General features: G+C 34.9%; 3 protein-coding genes across 3 annotated transcripts; 2 read left to right on the forward strand and 1 right to left on the reverse strand.

Moving 5' to 3' along the window:
• Nucleotides 1–1,518: 1,518 nt before the first annotated feature.
• On the forward strand, nucleotides 1,519–8,040 carry actl6a (actin-like 6A). The gene is made up of 14 exons (XM_043242699.1): nucleotides 1,519–1,700; nucleotides 2,055–2,131; nucleotides 2,219–2,393; nucleotides 2,981–3,081; nucleotides 3,189–3,286; nucleotides 3,441–3,535; nucleotides 3,748–3,854; nucleotides 3,973–4,062; nucleotides 4,160–4,221; nucleotides 6,024–6,138; nucleotides 6,233–6,313; nucleotides 6,407–6,502; nucleotides 6,588–6,674; nucleotides 7,365–8,040. The coding sequence occupies exons 1-14, from the start codon at nucleotides 1,676–1,678 to the stop codon at nucleotides 7,443–7,445; spliced, it is 1,290 nt and encodes a 429-aa protein (XP_043098634.1). The 5' UTR covers nucleotides 1,519–1,675; the 3' UTR covers nucleotides 7,446–8,040.
• Nucleotides 8,041–8,115: 75 nt separating this feature from the next.
• mrpl47 (mitochondrial ribosomal protein L47) lies at nucleotides 8,116–9,916 on the reverse strand. Its single transcript, XM_043242700.1, has 7 exons — nucleotides 9,741–9,916; nucleotides 9,476–9,606; nucleotides 9,185–9,245; nucleotides 9,005–9,101; nucleotides 8,751–8,881; nucleotides 8,575–8,670; nucleotides 8,116–8,354 (listed from the first exon to the last, which is right to left on the reverse strand). Exons 1-7 carry the CDS (start codon nucleotides 9,872–9,874, stop codon nucleotides 8,246–8,248), a joined length of 759 nt encoding a protein of 252 aa, XP_043098635.1. The 5' UTR covers nucleotides 9,875–9,916; the 3' UTR covers nucleotides 8,116–8,245.
• A 550-nt stretch (nucleotides 9,917–10,466) lies between these two features.
• ndufb5 (NADH:ubiquinone oxidoreductase subunit B5) lies at nucleotides 10,467–13,879 on the forward strand. The gene is made up of 6 exons (XM_043241043.1): nucleotides 10,467–10,624; nucleotides 11,169–11,254; nucleotides 11,368–11,434; nucleotides 11,512–11,573; nucleotides 11,678–11,784; nucleotides 13,619–13,879. The coding sequence occupies exons 1-6, from the start codon at nucleotides 10,507–10,509 to the stop codon at nucleotides 13,737–13,739; spliced, it is 561 nt and encodes a 186-aa protein (XP_043096978.1). The 5' UTR covers nucleotides 10,467–10,506; the 3' UTR covers nucleotides 13,740–13,879.
• The last annotated feature ends 1,002 nt before the right edge of the window (nucleotides 13,880–14,881 follow it).

Raw genomic sequence — 14,881 nt, forward strand, 5'->3', positions numbered from 1 at the left:
CTGTTTATTAACTTATTAAATATAGATACCATTTACTTTTCATTCAGCATTTAGAGTGGCTTTAACTGTATAATGCAATGCAATAAAGGTTCATGTACAAAGGTTCAATACAATCTTTAGGTGCTGTATGCAAAATGTTTTTATTATTCTACAGTTAAACGTCATCGAATTTCTCTATAAACTGATGACGCAGAAAAACAAAAAAATATTTGCAGAATTGAGCTCTTGCAAGTCATGCAAATGAATACTTCTCTAAACTATTTCCTTAAAGCATTTAGTCTAACAGATTCATTTAGTGATTTTCTGTACACTTGTAACGCCTTTTTTATGTATGCGGTGGAAAGATAATTAACAAATAGTGAAACTGTAAATAATAACAGCCCCGCAAAACTAGGAACGGAGGGGAAAGAAAGCTGAGTCTTAAGATCTGCCTCACTGAGATCTGAATCTGGGAGCAGAACGAAGCCTGGAAAACATGACTAACAAGCTTTATTTTGCTCGTAAATCAATAACAGCTGTTCTGCAAATCCATTTAAAATGTCCACTTTCACAGGGTGGAAATTTGTAACTTTGTGTTCATTTTTCCTAAAAATTATATGAATTATTGTCTTGAGTACAAATATTTGAAATGACAATAGGCCAGCAATATGAAGCTTGAGAAATGTTTATTATTCATTACCCATCAACCACAAGGATTCTAGACATACTAGTCGGTCGACATGTATGTCTACATTTTTTGGACCGAAATAGGCGATGAACAATAGTGGCATGATGAATGGGAGTGGTTCTTAGAATTTCAACAATGAAGGAACATTAAAGGTTTTTTCCCCCATATGTATATGGAAGTTAACACTTCCTGTTACTATACAATAAATGAAATAAAAGGTGTATTGGTAGATACAATTAAGTATATATATATGTTAAAGCAAAGTTTTTGATTTATTAACTATAGAATAACTATAGAGTGCTTATATTCCAAGGAACTAGACTATATAAACAACTGAAAAAAACAACAACTGAACAATTACAAAGAACTAAAATAAGCAACCATGCAAACAAACAATAAATAAATATATAAGTAATATTTTTGATTGTTTTGTACTTTACCCCACTAAAACAATATCATATTTCTGGTAAAACTCATTTTTAATCGATGTAGTTTCATTGAACAGTTTGATAAGCTCAGGTAAGCTAGCAAAAGAGAAAATATTTATTATGATGATGAACAGTTAATAATGTTTCAGGATGAAATTTGCCAATGACATCAATTTCAGTTTAATCTGTATTTGGTCAGTCTTCATTCTTCTACAGAGAATTTTCTTAAGCGACCACAACTCAGTAATGCATTTTAATTTGTTCTTTGCTGAATAAACTTAATTCAAGACAACGCATGGCATAATAGACTATAAGCACAAAGCTTAACAATTTCAGGCAGCCGAATACAAACCATTACGTTTTACGCCTACTCGTTCATTTCGTCCTCCATGCCGCCGGGTGGCGCTGCTGAAAGCACTTCCACCAAAAACCACCATAATCCCCTCAAGACAAAGATGTCTGATTCGTTTCCTTTGTTGTGATAGTGAAAATACAAATCGTACGGTTCTTATTTTGTATGCTCCCTTTTAAGATAAGAAATCGAACAGTTTTCTTCTGTCAGTATTGACCAGCCGCAAAAATGAGTGGCGGAGTGTATGGCGGAGGTAAGTGCTATTTTGGAGGGAGAATCAAATGAATGAGTGCGCCACGTTTATGAGCTCGCTAGCCATCAAACTAGCACGACGTGATTATGTCTACTTTAGTGAGAATTGACTCAAAGTCCGGGCGAAAGATGCTTTGTAGAATGCAGCACACAGCGGAATATTGAACCCGCGGTTAATAAAAATGAATATATAGTGCGTAGTTATTTTAGATTGCTGAACGATTTGCGTATTTTAACGGACTCATGTTTTTTTAACCATAAGCTAATAGTGTGTGTGTGTGTGTGTGTGTGTGTGTGTGTGTGTGTGTGTTTTAGTTGTGTCCTCACCTGTTTCTTTAAAATTTTTGCTTTACAGATGAAGTTGGAGCTCTCGTCTTTGACATGGGCTCATATTCAGTGAGAGCTGGATATGCAGGAGAGGACTGCCCCAAGGTGTGGACTGTTATATCAATCCATATTTTGGTGATTAAGCTAAGAAAAAAAAAACTTTTAAGCATAAAGTTGTTTTGTGGATTCTAGGCTGACTTTCCTACTGTGATTGGTGTAACTCTGGACCGGGAGGATGGCAGTACGCCGATGGAGACAGATGGAGAGAAGGGAAAGCAGAGCGGCACCACCTACTACATCGACACCAACCAGCTCAGGGTCCCTAGAGAAAGCATGGAGGTCATGTCACCTCTCAAAAATGGAATGAGTAAGTTATTTCAAACGGGTCGAATGCAGTCTTCAAGCATCAAAACATTAGAATGTGTCCTGTTTCATTTCACTTGATTTATTTCAGCTAAAATGACTATCGTAGATTTTTTACCATGCTTTGCAGAAGATGCCCACTAAAATGTCATTCAGTGCAACTGAAGCTCATCTAGTAAAACCAGAGATATTATTGTCAGTAAAAATCTTAACCAATCTTTGCCACTATCCTTCAAACTACTAGGTTTTTGTCAGCAAGATGTTTTGAATAAGTAAAAATATAATATTTAGAATTATGATTACTTTTTCTATAATTTACTAATAAACTAAATGTATCAGAGTATATTGGCTTATTTTTACATAAATATTTGTTATGCTCTGTAGAGTGAAACATTATTTCACCCATTGTGACATTTCATTTTTTTAAACATTAAAGTAGACACTTGTTAACATAATTATGTACACTGTTTTCTGTGTGTATTAAATCACTTTTGTAAGTATAATTTCATGCAGACTTCAAAATGGTAGTCATCTCTGTGTGTGTGTGTGTGTGAGATTAACACACATTTTCCTGCTTCTTTCCTGCTGAAGTTGAGGACTGGGACAGTTTCCAAGCCATTTTAGATCACACCTACAAAATGCACTTCAAATCAGAGCCCAGTCTGCATCCAGTCCTGATGTCAGAGGCCTCGGTGTGTGGTTTTTAGACATTGATCCAATCTGCAGATTGAATAATACACTTCCGTCTGCCGGGATGCTTCAGCTGACTCCATGTGATCTTGTTTTCTTTATCTTGCAGTGGAACACACGAGCAAAGCGAGAGAAGCTGACTGAACTAATGTTCGAGCATTACAACATTCCTGCTTTCTTCTTGTGTAAATCAGCCGTCCTGTCTGCGTATCCTTTATTTTAATTGACTGCCTGAAGATTTGAAAATCCACATGGGGACACAGGAAAAAATCTAAATCTATAACAGGATTTATTGGCGGGTCGCATATGTATATTATTTAAAAAATAAATGAAATGTTAAATCCTTAACTCAGCGTTTCAGGTTTGCCAATGGACGGTCCACTGGTTTAGTGTTAGATAGCGGATCCACACACACCACGGCTATTCCTGTGCATGATGGTTATGTCCTACAACAAGGTAATTCAAAACACTTTTTTTATTTTATGTGTGTCAAATATATAACTGAATGATGTTATATACTAAGTTGAATTGGCCACATTTAATAAAATACATTAACCTTAATGTGCTTTATGTATATTTAGGTATTTATTTTATCTATAATTGATGAAGGTCATTTCAAATATATACATTTTTGATATTTCTATAACGTATGTTTTGTGGTCTTCCAGGCATCGTAAAGTCTCCTCTCGCTGGTGACTTCATGAGTATGCAATGTAGAGAGCTGTTTCAGGAGTTAGGTGTTGAAATAGTGCCTCCGTATATGATTGCATCCAAGGTGAGAAGTCATATTATCATCTGTGTTTGGAGGTCGGGCTGCTCGCTATGTTCTTGAGGTGGTGGGGAGGAGATGAAATGTTCAATGAAAAATTAACGTCAGAGTTTTATCTCAAAAGGATTCAGTTCGTGAAGGCTCTCCAGCCAGTTGGAAGAAGAAAGAGAAACTACCTCAAGTTACCCGTTCATGGCATAACTATATGTGTAATGTAAGTGATCAAAATAGAAATAGAAATCGTAGAGTAACTGACCATACAGAATACTTATCCTGTGTTATGTTTTGAATGTTACTCCCTGTGTTTTCAGACCGTCATACAGGATTTCCAGGCCTCTGTGCTGCAGGTGTCAGATTCGCCCTATGATGAACAGTAAGTTCAATTATTTTCATACAGTACCCTTCAAACGTTTTGGGTCAGTGAGATTTTAAATAAATTAAATCAACAATTAGCAAACACAGTAAATTAATCAAAAGTTACAGTGAAAGAAATTTTTTCAACATGGGGTAAACATTTAAATTGCAAATTTTGTGTGTGTCATACATTCATGTTTACCATAAACATGAGATTAGTATTCATTAGCACAAACAAAAAATAGGTAGTTACTTACACATAATAAACATTAGTTTGAGAAAGTAAAGTCAATCCTTTGGGGTGGTAAATAGTTAACCATTTTTAATGTGACTTGTTTAGGGATGTACCAGTTGGCAAATGGCTGTTTTTTTTTTTTTTTTTTTCCTGTGTGCACAATACGTTTGTAATCATTTCACGAACATGTCATTTGTGCATAACAAACATAGCAAAACAGATAACAAGAAGCAAACAGCGGTTGATTTACTGGCGCATAAATACAGGCCACTTTCTCGCACTTGCTGAAGTTGCACGAGCGTATCTGTCCGGGCCCTACACAGGCACAGCGTAGACTTTAAACAGTTGTGTAGCACAGCTTATCACATGTTGAATGAGAAATGAAACAGTCTAGCCTGACAGAGCTGAAATGCTTCATTTTTTTTCAAGAACTTGCATGCACTTTTGAAAAGCCAGAAGTAAACATTAGATCTGTACAGGATGATTTTTATTTTACCTTACAATTACAAATTGACTTCATTTGGTTTAAAAAAAAAAAAAAAAACACCTGCTGTAGCATTTTTTTTTTTTAACTCATTTTTTTTTTAACTGCAATAAATCATTATTTTATTTAACATTTTGGAATTTCATTATAACATACTTTGTTTTTATTTAGTTTTACTGTTTTTTTTCTATACACCAAATTTAAAAACTAAAACTAATGCTGGTTAACTAATATCTTTGTTTGCACTTGAATGTGTGGATTTTAACTATGCAGTTGTTGCCTTTTAATTTCACAAGGTTACAGTTAAGATTTTAATTTAAGGCCATTTTATGTAGTTTCAATCCAAATGCTGATATCAGTACCATTCATGTCTTTTTTGAATGTACTTTCTGCACAGTTGCTGCTGTTAATTTCAAATGGTTAGTTATTGTTTTCAATCCTCAAAAGCCAGTTTGTTCTGTTCAATATCATATAAACCTTCTTTATGTATACTATTTATAAAAGTCTGTTGTAATTTCCTTCCTTATATTTATAGTTGGAACTTTCCTAAACCATTTCCTGGTGAGAGTTTTTTAAGTAGCCACCAACAGTATATAAAAATATAACAGTATATTTATCTATCACAGCTCAGTCTTGAGCCTCTTTTTTTCCAGCATGTTCATCACTATTGCTTGAATTTATTTTCTTTGCTTTATTTAGGCTCCAATGTTATGTAAATAGTTTAATTGACCATGTGCCATGATTTACTCAAAAACATAAAGCAGCATAACTGTTTTTGAGAACCATATCCATGTATTAGATGCACGTTTTTTAAAACATGTATTAGGACAGAAAAAACATCATTCTGAATTTTAACAGTATTTCACAATATTACTGGTTTTACTGTATTTTTGGTAAAATAAATGAAGGCTTAGTGAGAAGAAGAGACTTCTCTGAAGACCATCAAAGTTGTACTGACCCTGAACGTTTGAACGTTAGTTATATAACATTTTAAGTTTAAATATCATAATTATCTTTATCCATTGAGCTTTTAGGTACGTGCATTGCATATGATCTCAGTGGAAAAGAAAACTGCCACATTGTCATAATTTGTCTCACACAGAGTAGCTGCCCAGATGCCCACTGTTCATTATGAGCTGCCTAATGGTTACAACTGCGATTTCGGAGCTGAAAGACTTAAGATCCCAGAGGGGCTTTTTGACCCTTCAAATGCTAAGGCAAGGAACGCCCATTCGTTTGTTAACTTATTTTTCCCTTTAGTGTTAGATATTTGTTTTATTTTTTTCTTACGGCATCTTAACATTTTGACAGGGCCTGTCAGGGAACACCATGCTTGGAGTCGGCCATGTTGTGACCACCAGCGTTGGCATGTGTGACATAGACATTCGACCAGTAAGATTTTAAAACTCTGCCCTACATGTCCTGTATCTTTGATGCCAAAACAGGTGACGAAATGCTTCCCATATGTATATTTCTTTTAAACAGGGTCTGTATGGTAGTGTGGTAGTTACAGGAGGAAACACTCTCATCCAAGGCTTTACAGACAGACTTAACAGAGAACTCTCGCAGAAGACACCACCAGTAAGTGGCACATTTTTGTTTATTATTATTTTTTTAATTATTACTATTTTTTTTTATAATATATTGTTTTGTGTTTTTTGTGCAGAGCATGCGTTTGAAATTGATAGCCAACAACACAACTGTGGAGCGCAGGTTTAGCGCCTGGATTGGAGGCTCCATCCTCGCGTCGCTGGTGAGTAGTGTTTACTAGGGCTCTCACGGAGTCAGATATTATATTAGTAACCTTTAGTATCAGTATTTAAGTTTTTAAAATCACTGTCAATATGTTCACCTCTTGATTTAAAGGGTTACTCCACCCCCAAACTGAACATTTTCTCATTAATCACCCCCATGTCGTTCCAAAGCTGTAAAAGCTATGTTTGTCTTCGGAACACATTTTAAGACGTTTGGAGGAAAACCAGGAGGCTTCTGACTATTCCATTGATTGCCATGTGACGTGTGCCAATGAACACCGTCAAGGTCCAGAAAAGTATGAAAGACATCATCAGAATAGTCCATCTTCCACCAGTGGTTCCAATGTAACACTATAAAGCTACGGGAATACTTTTGCGTACACTAAGAAAATAAATATAAAAACATTTATTCAACAAATTGGATGAATTGAGTAAATCTTTATTTTCTTCCCATACAAAAAGTATTCTCATTAATGTTACGGTTCAATCACTGACGGCAGATGGGCTTTCATACTTTTGACTTTATTTACTTGGCAGTGAATGGGACAGTCTAAATCCAAAATATCTTAAATTCTGATGACGAACAAAGCTTTTTCGGGTTTGGAACGACCAAGGGAGTAAGTGATCAATGACTAAATGAAGTCTAACTACACTGTGTATTAATTACGACTCTGTTGTGTTGCTTTTAGGGAACTTTCCAGCAGATGTGGATTTCAAAGCAGGAGTATGAGGAAGGTGGTAAACAGTGTGTTGACAGGAAGTGCCCTTAACCAGTTCCATCAACACCTGGTTGCCTTCAGAGGGAGACGAAGAAGAAGAAAAAAAAGACAACACCCCACCATCTAGTAGAAAAAGCCTTCTTAGTGGACTCAGGAACTAACAAGGACAGTTACTGTTATTTTTAGTGCAAACAGACCATATTTTAAACAGTTTGACATGGTTGCACTCTTTTCTACTCTTCAACACAATATTTTCATAGATCCAGTTTGACCACCTGAATAATTTTAAATACCAGTGACAAGGTTGTCTTTTGGAACACTGGAGTTATATCCCTCAATTGTATCAGTGCTTAGAACACTTCAAAGTGTTCTTTTCTTTTCTTTTTTACACCACTTTGCCACTTGCTAGAAAACGCACCCAGGAAACCAAATGTTTATGCTTTTAACAATTGATCGGCTGTTTTGGGAATAAATTTTTTTTTTGTTTTGTTTTGTTAAACTGGTCTAAATTTCTCTCATATTACATAAAGACATAGAATCATCAGTGTAGTGATTGTGCACATTTGTATTTAAGCGTTTGTTCTAATAATTAGTACATTTCAGCTTGTCTATTCGGACAGTTATTAAAGTTATTCAAAAGAGAGAATGATTTGCAGGCCTAATAATTTTACACACACAATGAAAGATGTAAAAAAAAAAAAAAAAAAAAACTGAAACTGTCTCAGTTACAGGTTTGAATTTATTATTTGACTGTACATTTTTATTGAATCTCTAAAACTTCTAGAGAACTGAAAAAAAAAAATGACATGATGAAAAGACAATATTAAACGTAAAAAGTCTTGTCAGTGGTTTCATGCAAGTGCAGTCTTTTTTGGAAACATTTCTGCAAGCCTTTTTTGGTTTTTCTTCTCTCTTTTTTCTTTCCGTATCTTAGTCCTCAGGTATTTTTCAAGGCTCAACCTAAAATACAGAACAGCAGAGTTAAACATTATTGCGTATCAATACATAATTCACATAATGTATACATTTATTAGTGTCAATAAGGAAACGCATGATTGGGGGAAATCAAAGCTTAAATTTTCACGTGAGAATTCCACCCGAAACTTTGCATTTCAAATAAATTTCCATAAGAGACACTTTTTAAGTCACATTTGTTGTTCCTCTGATGGGGAAAACTTGCCTTGTGTAAGGGGCCACATGTGATGGCTCATAGAATCGGCGTCTTTTGTATCTAGTATTTAGGTACCAGGGGATTGGATGTTCCTTGAAACGGTACCTGATGAAAAAAAACAAGCTTGTAATAAGTTACATAAATAGATGCGATCCGCAAAATATTTACTTGTTTTATGTGCTCACCAGATGTTTTTGCCAAAGACATTTCTGCGCCACTCGCCCGGTCTGCCCCTCTCTTGTCCCGTCTGCAGTAAGCGCAGAGCACTCTCACGTTCTGTCACGATTGTGTCCAGGCGCAACATTGACCTTTCAACCTATTGAAAGAATTCAGAGGGGAATATTTGTTCATCCATGAACTTGACAAAGATTCAGCCTGTGTTTAAACATCAGGACTCAAAGCACAGGATCTTTATAGTACCGTAGTAATTGTTTGCTACCTTTCTGAGGCGCTCTGGGCTAGGCATCGGAAGCCGCTGTCGTTTCGCCTCCTGTTCTAAAGTAAGTAACATGTTTTTTTCCTTCAAAAGAACATACCTGCAAAATAAAAAGTTTTTTTTTTTAATATGTATTGCTGTTTTTATTTGGAAGACTTTAAACTGTAAAAACTACCGAATTACCAAAGTTTGTGTAAGTCTTCATTACTTTTCACTCTAAGTTGTTTGGCTGTCCATGGAGCACCTTTGAGGTTACAAAAAAATAAATAAAAACATTAACACATCAAGTAATGAGATGGTGGATTAATATGACTGTATCCCAAAACCTAGTAGGCTTCTTATCTTGACAGAATATTTAGGCACTGAAATGCTGTCCAGAGAGGGAGCTCACTTGTTTGAGTCCAAGACTACAGCTTATAGTAAACGAAAAAAACAAACAAGCAAGCAAGCAGATTACAGGATAAATGCTGGCACCTGATTTAACGGTTTCTTCACCCCAGTTCTCTGGCAGGTCAAAAAACTCTTCCAGTCCGTTTCTGACACAGGATGTGTGGAGAGCTCGGTTATTCGTGGAGCTTCTGAACCACCACGAGCCGTGCGGTTGACTAAATTCAGACAGATATGAAACAAGTTCATGTTAATTGGTGATATATTAAAGCATGCATCGTTCATTCTTGTTAAGACACTATCGTGCTGCGCTGATATTTAAGCCCGACATATAATCAGCAAGAAAAAATACCTTCGTTGACAGAAAGGAAGTTTGGAGAATGCTTGAGTCGCATATTGAGGCTGTGTGTGTGAAGAGACTGTAACAACACGCTGAAATTGTCTGCAGACAGCGGCAGTCAGGCGGCTCGCTACGGCCGCAGCCATCTTGACAATGTCAAACCAAACGATGAACGGAAGCGTGCAGCGCCACCTGCCGGACAGAACTATATATTTACTAACACTTTCCTTCATGTTAAAAGTTTTTTTTTTTGTCCATGGTCAACGTACACAAAATATAAATAAACGATAAAACATTATCCTACGAAATAGGTTATTTAAATAGCATTAAATTATATTTGTAGCTCTGCCAATTTTTTAATAATTAACATTTCTAGAGCAAGGTATAAAACATAAGACTAGTTCGGCAAGCTGAAGTGTAAATTACTCATTGTGAATAATATACTGCCAAAATCCTCTGTTTTTCTTTTAATATATTTTCTCAATTTAAATAGTCTATTTTCTTATATTGTCTTCTATTATAATCTATTCTATAAATTATATTGCTTTCTGTTCAATTTGTTGAGAAAACAGTTCCACTTATTTAACATATTTTTTATTTAATGTCCAAAATCAACAGCTGTTATTATAATTGTAACGTAATTATTTATTTTATTTTATAGGGCCATCTTTGAAGACCGTCTACGAACCTTTATTTTGCCCTAAGCGTGAATGGAGAACGCGTCTTTGCTGTGAGCCAATCAGTGAAGGCTTTTGCTCACGCGCTTCCCACAACAGTCATGGCCGGCATGAGCCTTCTGCGGACGGCGGCTGCTCTTACAGCCCGATTAAACCCGCTGAAACGATCGTGCCAGTCCGCCAATCTGCTCTCCAGGACCGTTGCACGTTCAGGACAAGGTAAATAAAATGCGTTGTCAGTAAGCGCAACGACGCGACCGTTTATAATGATTATTTTAAGCAGTGACCTTGCTTTGCTTGGTTAGCATGTCAAGTGTAAACTGGCCTCTGCAATAATCCTCTCTGTAACCTTCCTATAGCGATCACGTACAGCTCTTAAGTTATGTATATATAAGTAAATATACTGTTTGTACATAGTCATATAGTTAACAGAGTCTGATTTCAAACCGTTGCTTGTAAGCGTTGATGTGCAATCGGTTCATTTAACGTTACCAAGTTAGTCAAACACAGTATTTTGGCCCTCATTGTGTATGCTACAGTTTTACTTGCACATCAGATTATGAGTTGGATTTGCAGCTGTAACTGTTTTATTTTTTTATTTTTTGCTTCAGATTAGTTTTGTATTATGTTCGACTTCCTGTTGAATAAAAACAGTGTTTTGCAGAAAGCAGTGCTTTTACTTGCTGACCTTGTTTTTGATATTTTAAAGAAACCCTATATTAACCATGTCGGTTTATTTATTTATTTATTGTTGTTTTTACAGTTGTTGTCCGTCATGGGAGCCATGGGAAAAGGATGTTTATCATCAGGTCCACTGACTTCTATGACAAAAGATTTCTTTCCTTGCTGGTAAAACATGTTACAAATGTACCAAAAACCAGTTGCATTTTTTTTTTTTTTTTATCATTTCGCATTCTTATATGTTTCCAATCTTTCTCTCCTCTCTCGCTTGGTTACCCCAGAGATTTTACGTTCTTCTCACAGCCATCCCCGTGGCGGCTCTTGTGACGTTTGTTAATATTTTCATAGGTAATGTTTTTACATTTCTAAAATTTCCTGCCATAATAAGTTAAATAATGTCAGTAACTCAGCAATTCACCAAACAGGAGAATGTGAGCTGACCGAGATTCCCGAAGGATACGAACCAGAGCATTGGGAGTACTACAAGGTATGTTAAAAAATTAAGCAAATAAACCTTATATGCCGGTAAAAAGTTGTATTTCTTATTGTGTGAATGCTTTTCTTTCATTGGTTGTCTTCATTAAATCTTAGCATCCCATCACCCGTTGGATTGCTCGTACCTTATATGACAGCCCAGTAAAGGACTATGAGAAAATGATGGCACTTATCCAAATAGAGACTGAGAAATCTGAAATGAGGTAAACTGTCTTTATATGATTCAGCTAATTCATTTAACATGAACTATTTACAGTATAGAATGTTTCCAAAATAATTGCTGGAAATGTCCAAGATGTACACGTGTTTCTTCATCGTAACGCATTTGGAAACATTTAGCATTACGGGCCTCAATGGTGGATCCTCTAAAGTGAATGGGTGCCGTCACAATGAGAGTCCAAACAGCTGCTAAAAAACATCTAAATAATCTACAAGTAATTACCATGACTTAATAAATGTTTTGAGGTGTGAAAAATCAATCAGATGTTATTTTTTTCTTATTTACTTTTGTAAAAACAAAATAAAAACCATAATATTGCTTTCTCTACTAAAAATGTAATTTGATCTCAATCGTATGAGATGTATGCACAGGTTAAGTTTTAAAACCGTTCTAAAACGTGCTGGTGGATGCTGACTTGAGAGGCTTTTTCTCTGTAGGAAACATTATGGAACATGGACTGAAGTAACAGGTTATAGTAAAATTGCATTAATGTTGGAGTTGTTTATTACAAATACACAGTTTTCCACTTCACAAGATATTAATTGACAGACTGTAGTTATGTTAATTACTTGTAGATTATTGGCGTTTATCAGTTTTTATCAGCTGTCTTATAGGTGAACTATTCTTTTAACAACATTAACATGAAATACTTTAATAATTGGTTATTTCATTTATTAAAATCAAATGTTGCATCTGTTAATACGACAATGAATGTTTTTTTTACTGTACCTAAGGGTAATAGTGTGTAACAAATGTATTTGCCATTGTTAGTGAACTTTATTGAATGCGTTAAGAATTGTTAAAGGGAACATTTGTTAATTTCCCCTAAACCTGTATGAATTTTGCTGCTGAACATATTGAAGAATATTGGTAAACAAGGTTTTGATGGAACCCACTGACTTCCGTATTATAAAAAATATGAAAACGGTTTAGATACACAAAAGTTTATTTTGTTTTCAGAAGAAGAAAGAAATTCATACAGGTTTGGAACAACTTTTATTTAATGTAAATTTCTTTTATTTTATGTTAAGTAAAACATACAAACTTAATTTTGGAACTGTCCCTTTAACTAATGGATCTTATTTATTACCAAATATTTTACTTAGTAAAATAAGAATTGGGGTAACTCATATGTGTCCTTAATTTTTTAGCTTTTATTGCTGACTGCTAACAGTGTTTTTGGCAGATCAAGTGCAAATCAATACCTGGCACTTATCACAATGACACTTGGCATAATGGCTCATAACGCTCATAATGGCTCAGTCACTACCTCTTCTTGAGCACATTGCAGGTTCTGCTATTGAAGAGTTTGAAAAGTATAAGTATTGTCTTAAGTGGAAATTTTGTTAGCCTTTGAGACAAAAAGGATGAGAACCACAGTGTTTTTTTATTTTTTATTTTTATTGTGTAAGACAAAACAGTTGCAATTATATTGCAAGATTTACTATTTAATGAAAGGAGAAAGTCTCAAAGCTTTTTCATGGATTATGAATTTAATTTAATGCTAGAACAAGATTTAAGCTATTTTGATTAGGCTAGAATCGAAGTATGATGTTCTAGAGATTTAGATGATCTTGTTCAGTAGTCTTTATCATGCCTTCAAGTAAAGAAATGTCACAATGTCATTAATAAACTATGACCTAAAAGATTAGAAGAAACGAGAGAAAAAAACAAAAAAAACATCTGTAGGGTAAAAATAATGAAGGAATCGTCAAACCTGCAAACTTTGTTGTGTAGACTGCCCACAGATATGCATCTTGTTTTGATGTAGCCTGATTGATTTATCGCTCATTTATTATGCTCTATTTTTCTTGTAGACAACTAGAAAATGAAGTCCGCCGACAAATGAGAACAAAAGGAGATGGACCCTGGTTCCATATTAAGACACCTGATAGCCGTCTTATCAACAACGGCATCAAGGCAACCCCTGATAACTAGGAGTGGTCATGCGTACCTGTCCAAAATATTCAGTCATTATACAATGTATAATGTATAATGTATTGTTATAAATTAAAAAAAAACATGTTTCTTTTTCTTTTTTTTGCCTCTCGCACCAATAAACTAAGGATTATAACTAGGTTGCAGCTCTTGTGTATTTAATTAAGCGTTGCTGCAAGAATTTAACCGTCATTTATTGAGCTCACATTGTTCATTGCACAAATATATCTTGTATGGCTTTGGAACATTTGGAATATAGCACATATTGACATGTTGCCTTTATGTTTCTAGAAGCTTACAACTTCCTGTCTCCCTTCTTTATATTTTCATATAAAAAAAAAAAAAGCTCTAAAAAATTATTTAGAATTTCCAATTTTGTGTTCCATAAGAGTAGGAAATCCATCCAGGCTTTCAGGTTAACAAATGCCAAAAAATAACTATTGGAATCAATACCTAAATATTACAAAAATATTGTTTTTGCAGTCACGCTAAAAACTGAATTTTCCAGTAAACCTAAAGTTGAATAAAATTAAATTTCAGTTTGTAAATTTTTCTCAGAGCAAACAACCCCGACTACTATTGCGTTCTGTGTAATATATCATTGTAAAACTATAAAAAGATTTATTTTTGAATTTATCAAAAGAGCAAAGTTAGTCTAGGTTATATATCACACTGCATGTTAGGTTTTATTTGCTGTTATCTTTGAGTTTATAACACCAATAATAACAACAACAATAATAATAACACCAGTAACAAATACATTTTTTAGTCTACAGCACATTTTAAGCACCAAGCACATGAAAACATAACAATACTGTATTTATAATGATATTAAAAGAGGATAAAATGAGTAGGCCTACACATAGAATACTTACTAATAAATTAAAACGTAATAAACATAATATTTGACCAATCGCTTGCTAAAAGGTAAAAAAGACAAGTTATTCAGTATGAAGTACGCTAAGCCGCATACTGTAGTCCCACTGCCGTTATAAACACAGCGTCGATCTGAAAACGCCACCACTTGGCGTCAGGGAGAATAATGTGAAATATTGCCCGTTTCTCCACAGGGACACCCATTGTTTCCCACCCCTAACCCCCCCTCCATCCCTCTATTTCCCAATGTTTTCGTCGTCACATCC

Source organism: Puntigrus tetrazona, chromosome 6, assembly GCF_018831695.1.
Source record: "Puntigrus tetrazona isolate hp1 chromosome 6, ASM1883169v1, whole genome shotgun sequence".
Classification (NCBI taxonomy): domain Eukaryota; kingdom Metazoa; phylum Chordata; class Actinopteri; order Cypriniformes; family Cyprinidae; genus Puntigrus; species Puntigrus tetrazona.

What these genes read in the sequence shown, in the direction of transcription:
- actl6a (XM_043242699.1), top strand. Translation starts at nt 1,676, where the DNA reads ATGAGTGGCGGAGTGTATGGCGGAG. An exon ending in GGCATAACTATATGTGTAAT is followed by an intron (nt 4,063 to 4,159) that starts GTAAGTGATCAA and finishes CTGTGTTTTCAG; the next exon opens with ACCGTCATACAGGATTTCCA. An exon ending in GTGACATAGACATTCGACCA is followed by an intron (nt 6,314 to 6,406) that starts GTAAGATTTTAA and finishes TCTTTTAAACAG; the next exon opens with GGTCTGTATGGTAGTGTGGT.
- mrpl47 (XM_043242700.1), bottom strand. Translation starts at nt 9,874, where the DNA reads ATGGCTGCGGCCGTAGCGAGCCGCCTGACTGCCGCTGTCTGCAGACAA. An exon ending in CTTCCTTTCTGTCAACGAAG is followed by an intron (nt 9,607 to 9,740) that starts GTATTTTTTCTT and finishes GTCTGAATTTAG; the next exon opens with TCAACCGCACGGCTCGTGGT. An exon ending in GAAGACTTACACAAACTTTG is followed by an intron (nt 9,102 to 9,184) that starts GTAATTCGGTAG and finishes TTTATTTTGCAG; the next exon opens with GTATGTTCTTTTGAAGGAAA.
- ndufb5 (XM_043241043.1), top strand. Translation starts at nt 10,507, where the DNA reads ATGGCCGGCATGAGCCTTCTGCGGACGGCGGCTGCTCTTACAGCCCGA. An exon ending in AAAGATTTCTTTCCTTGCTG is followed by an intron (nt 11,255 to 11,367) that starts GTAAAACATGTT and finishes TGGTTACCCCAG; the next exon opens with AGATTTTACGTTCTTCTCAC. An exon ending in AGCATTGGGAGTACTACAAG is followed by an intron (nt 11,574 to 11,677) that starts GTATGTTAAAAA and finishes ATTAAATCTTAG; the next exon opens with CATCCCATCACCCGTTGGAT.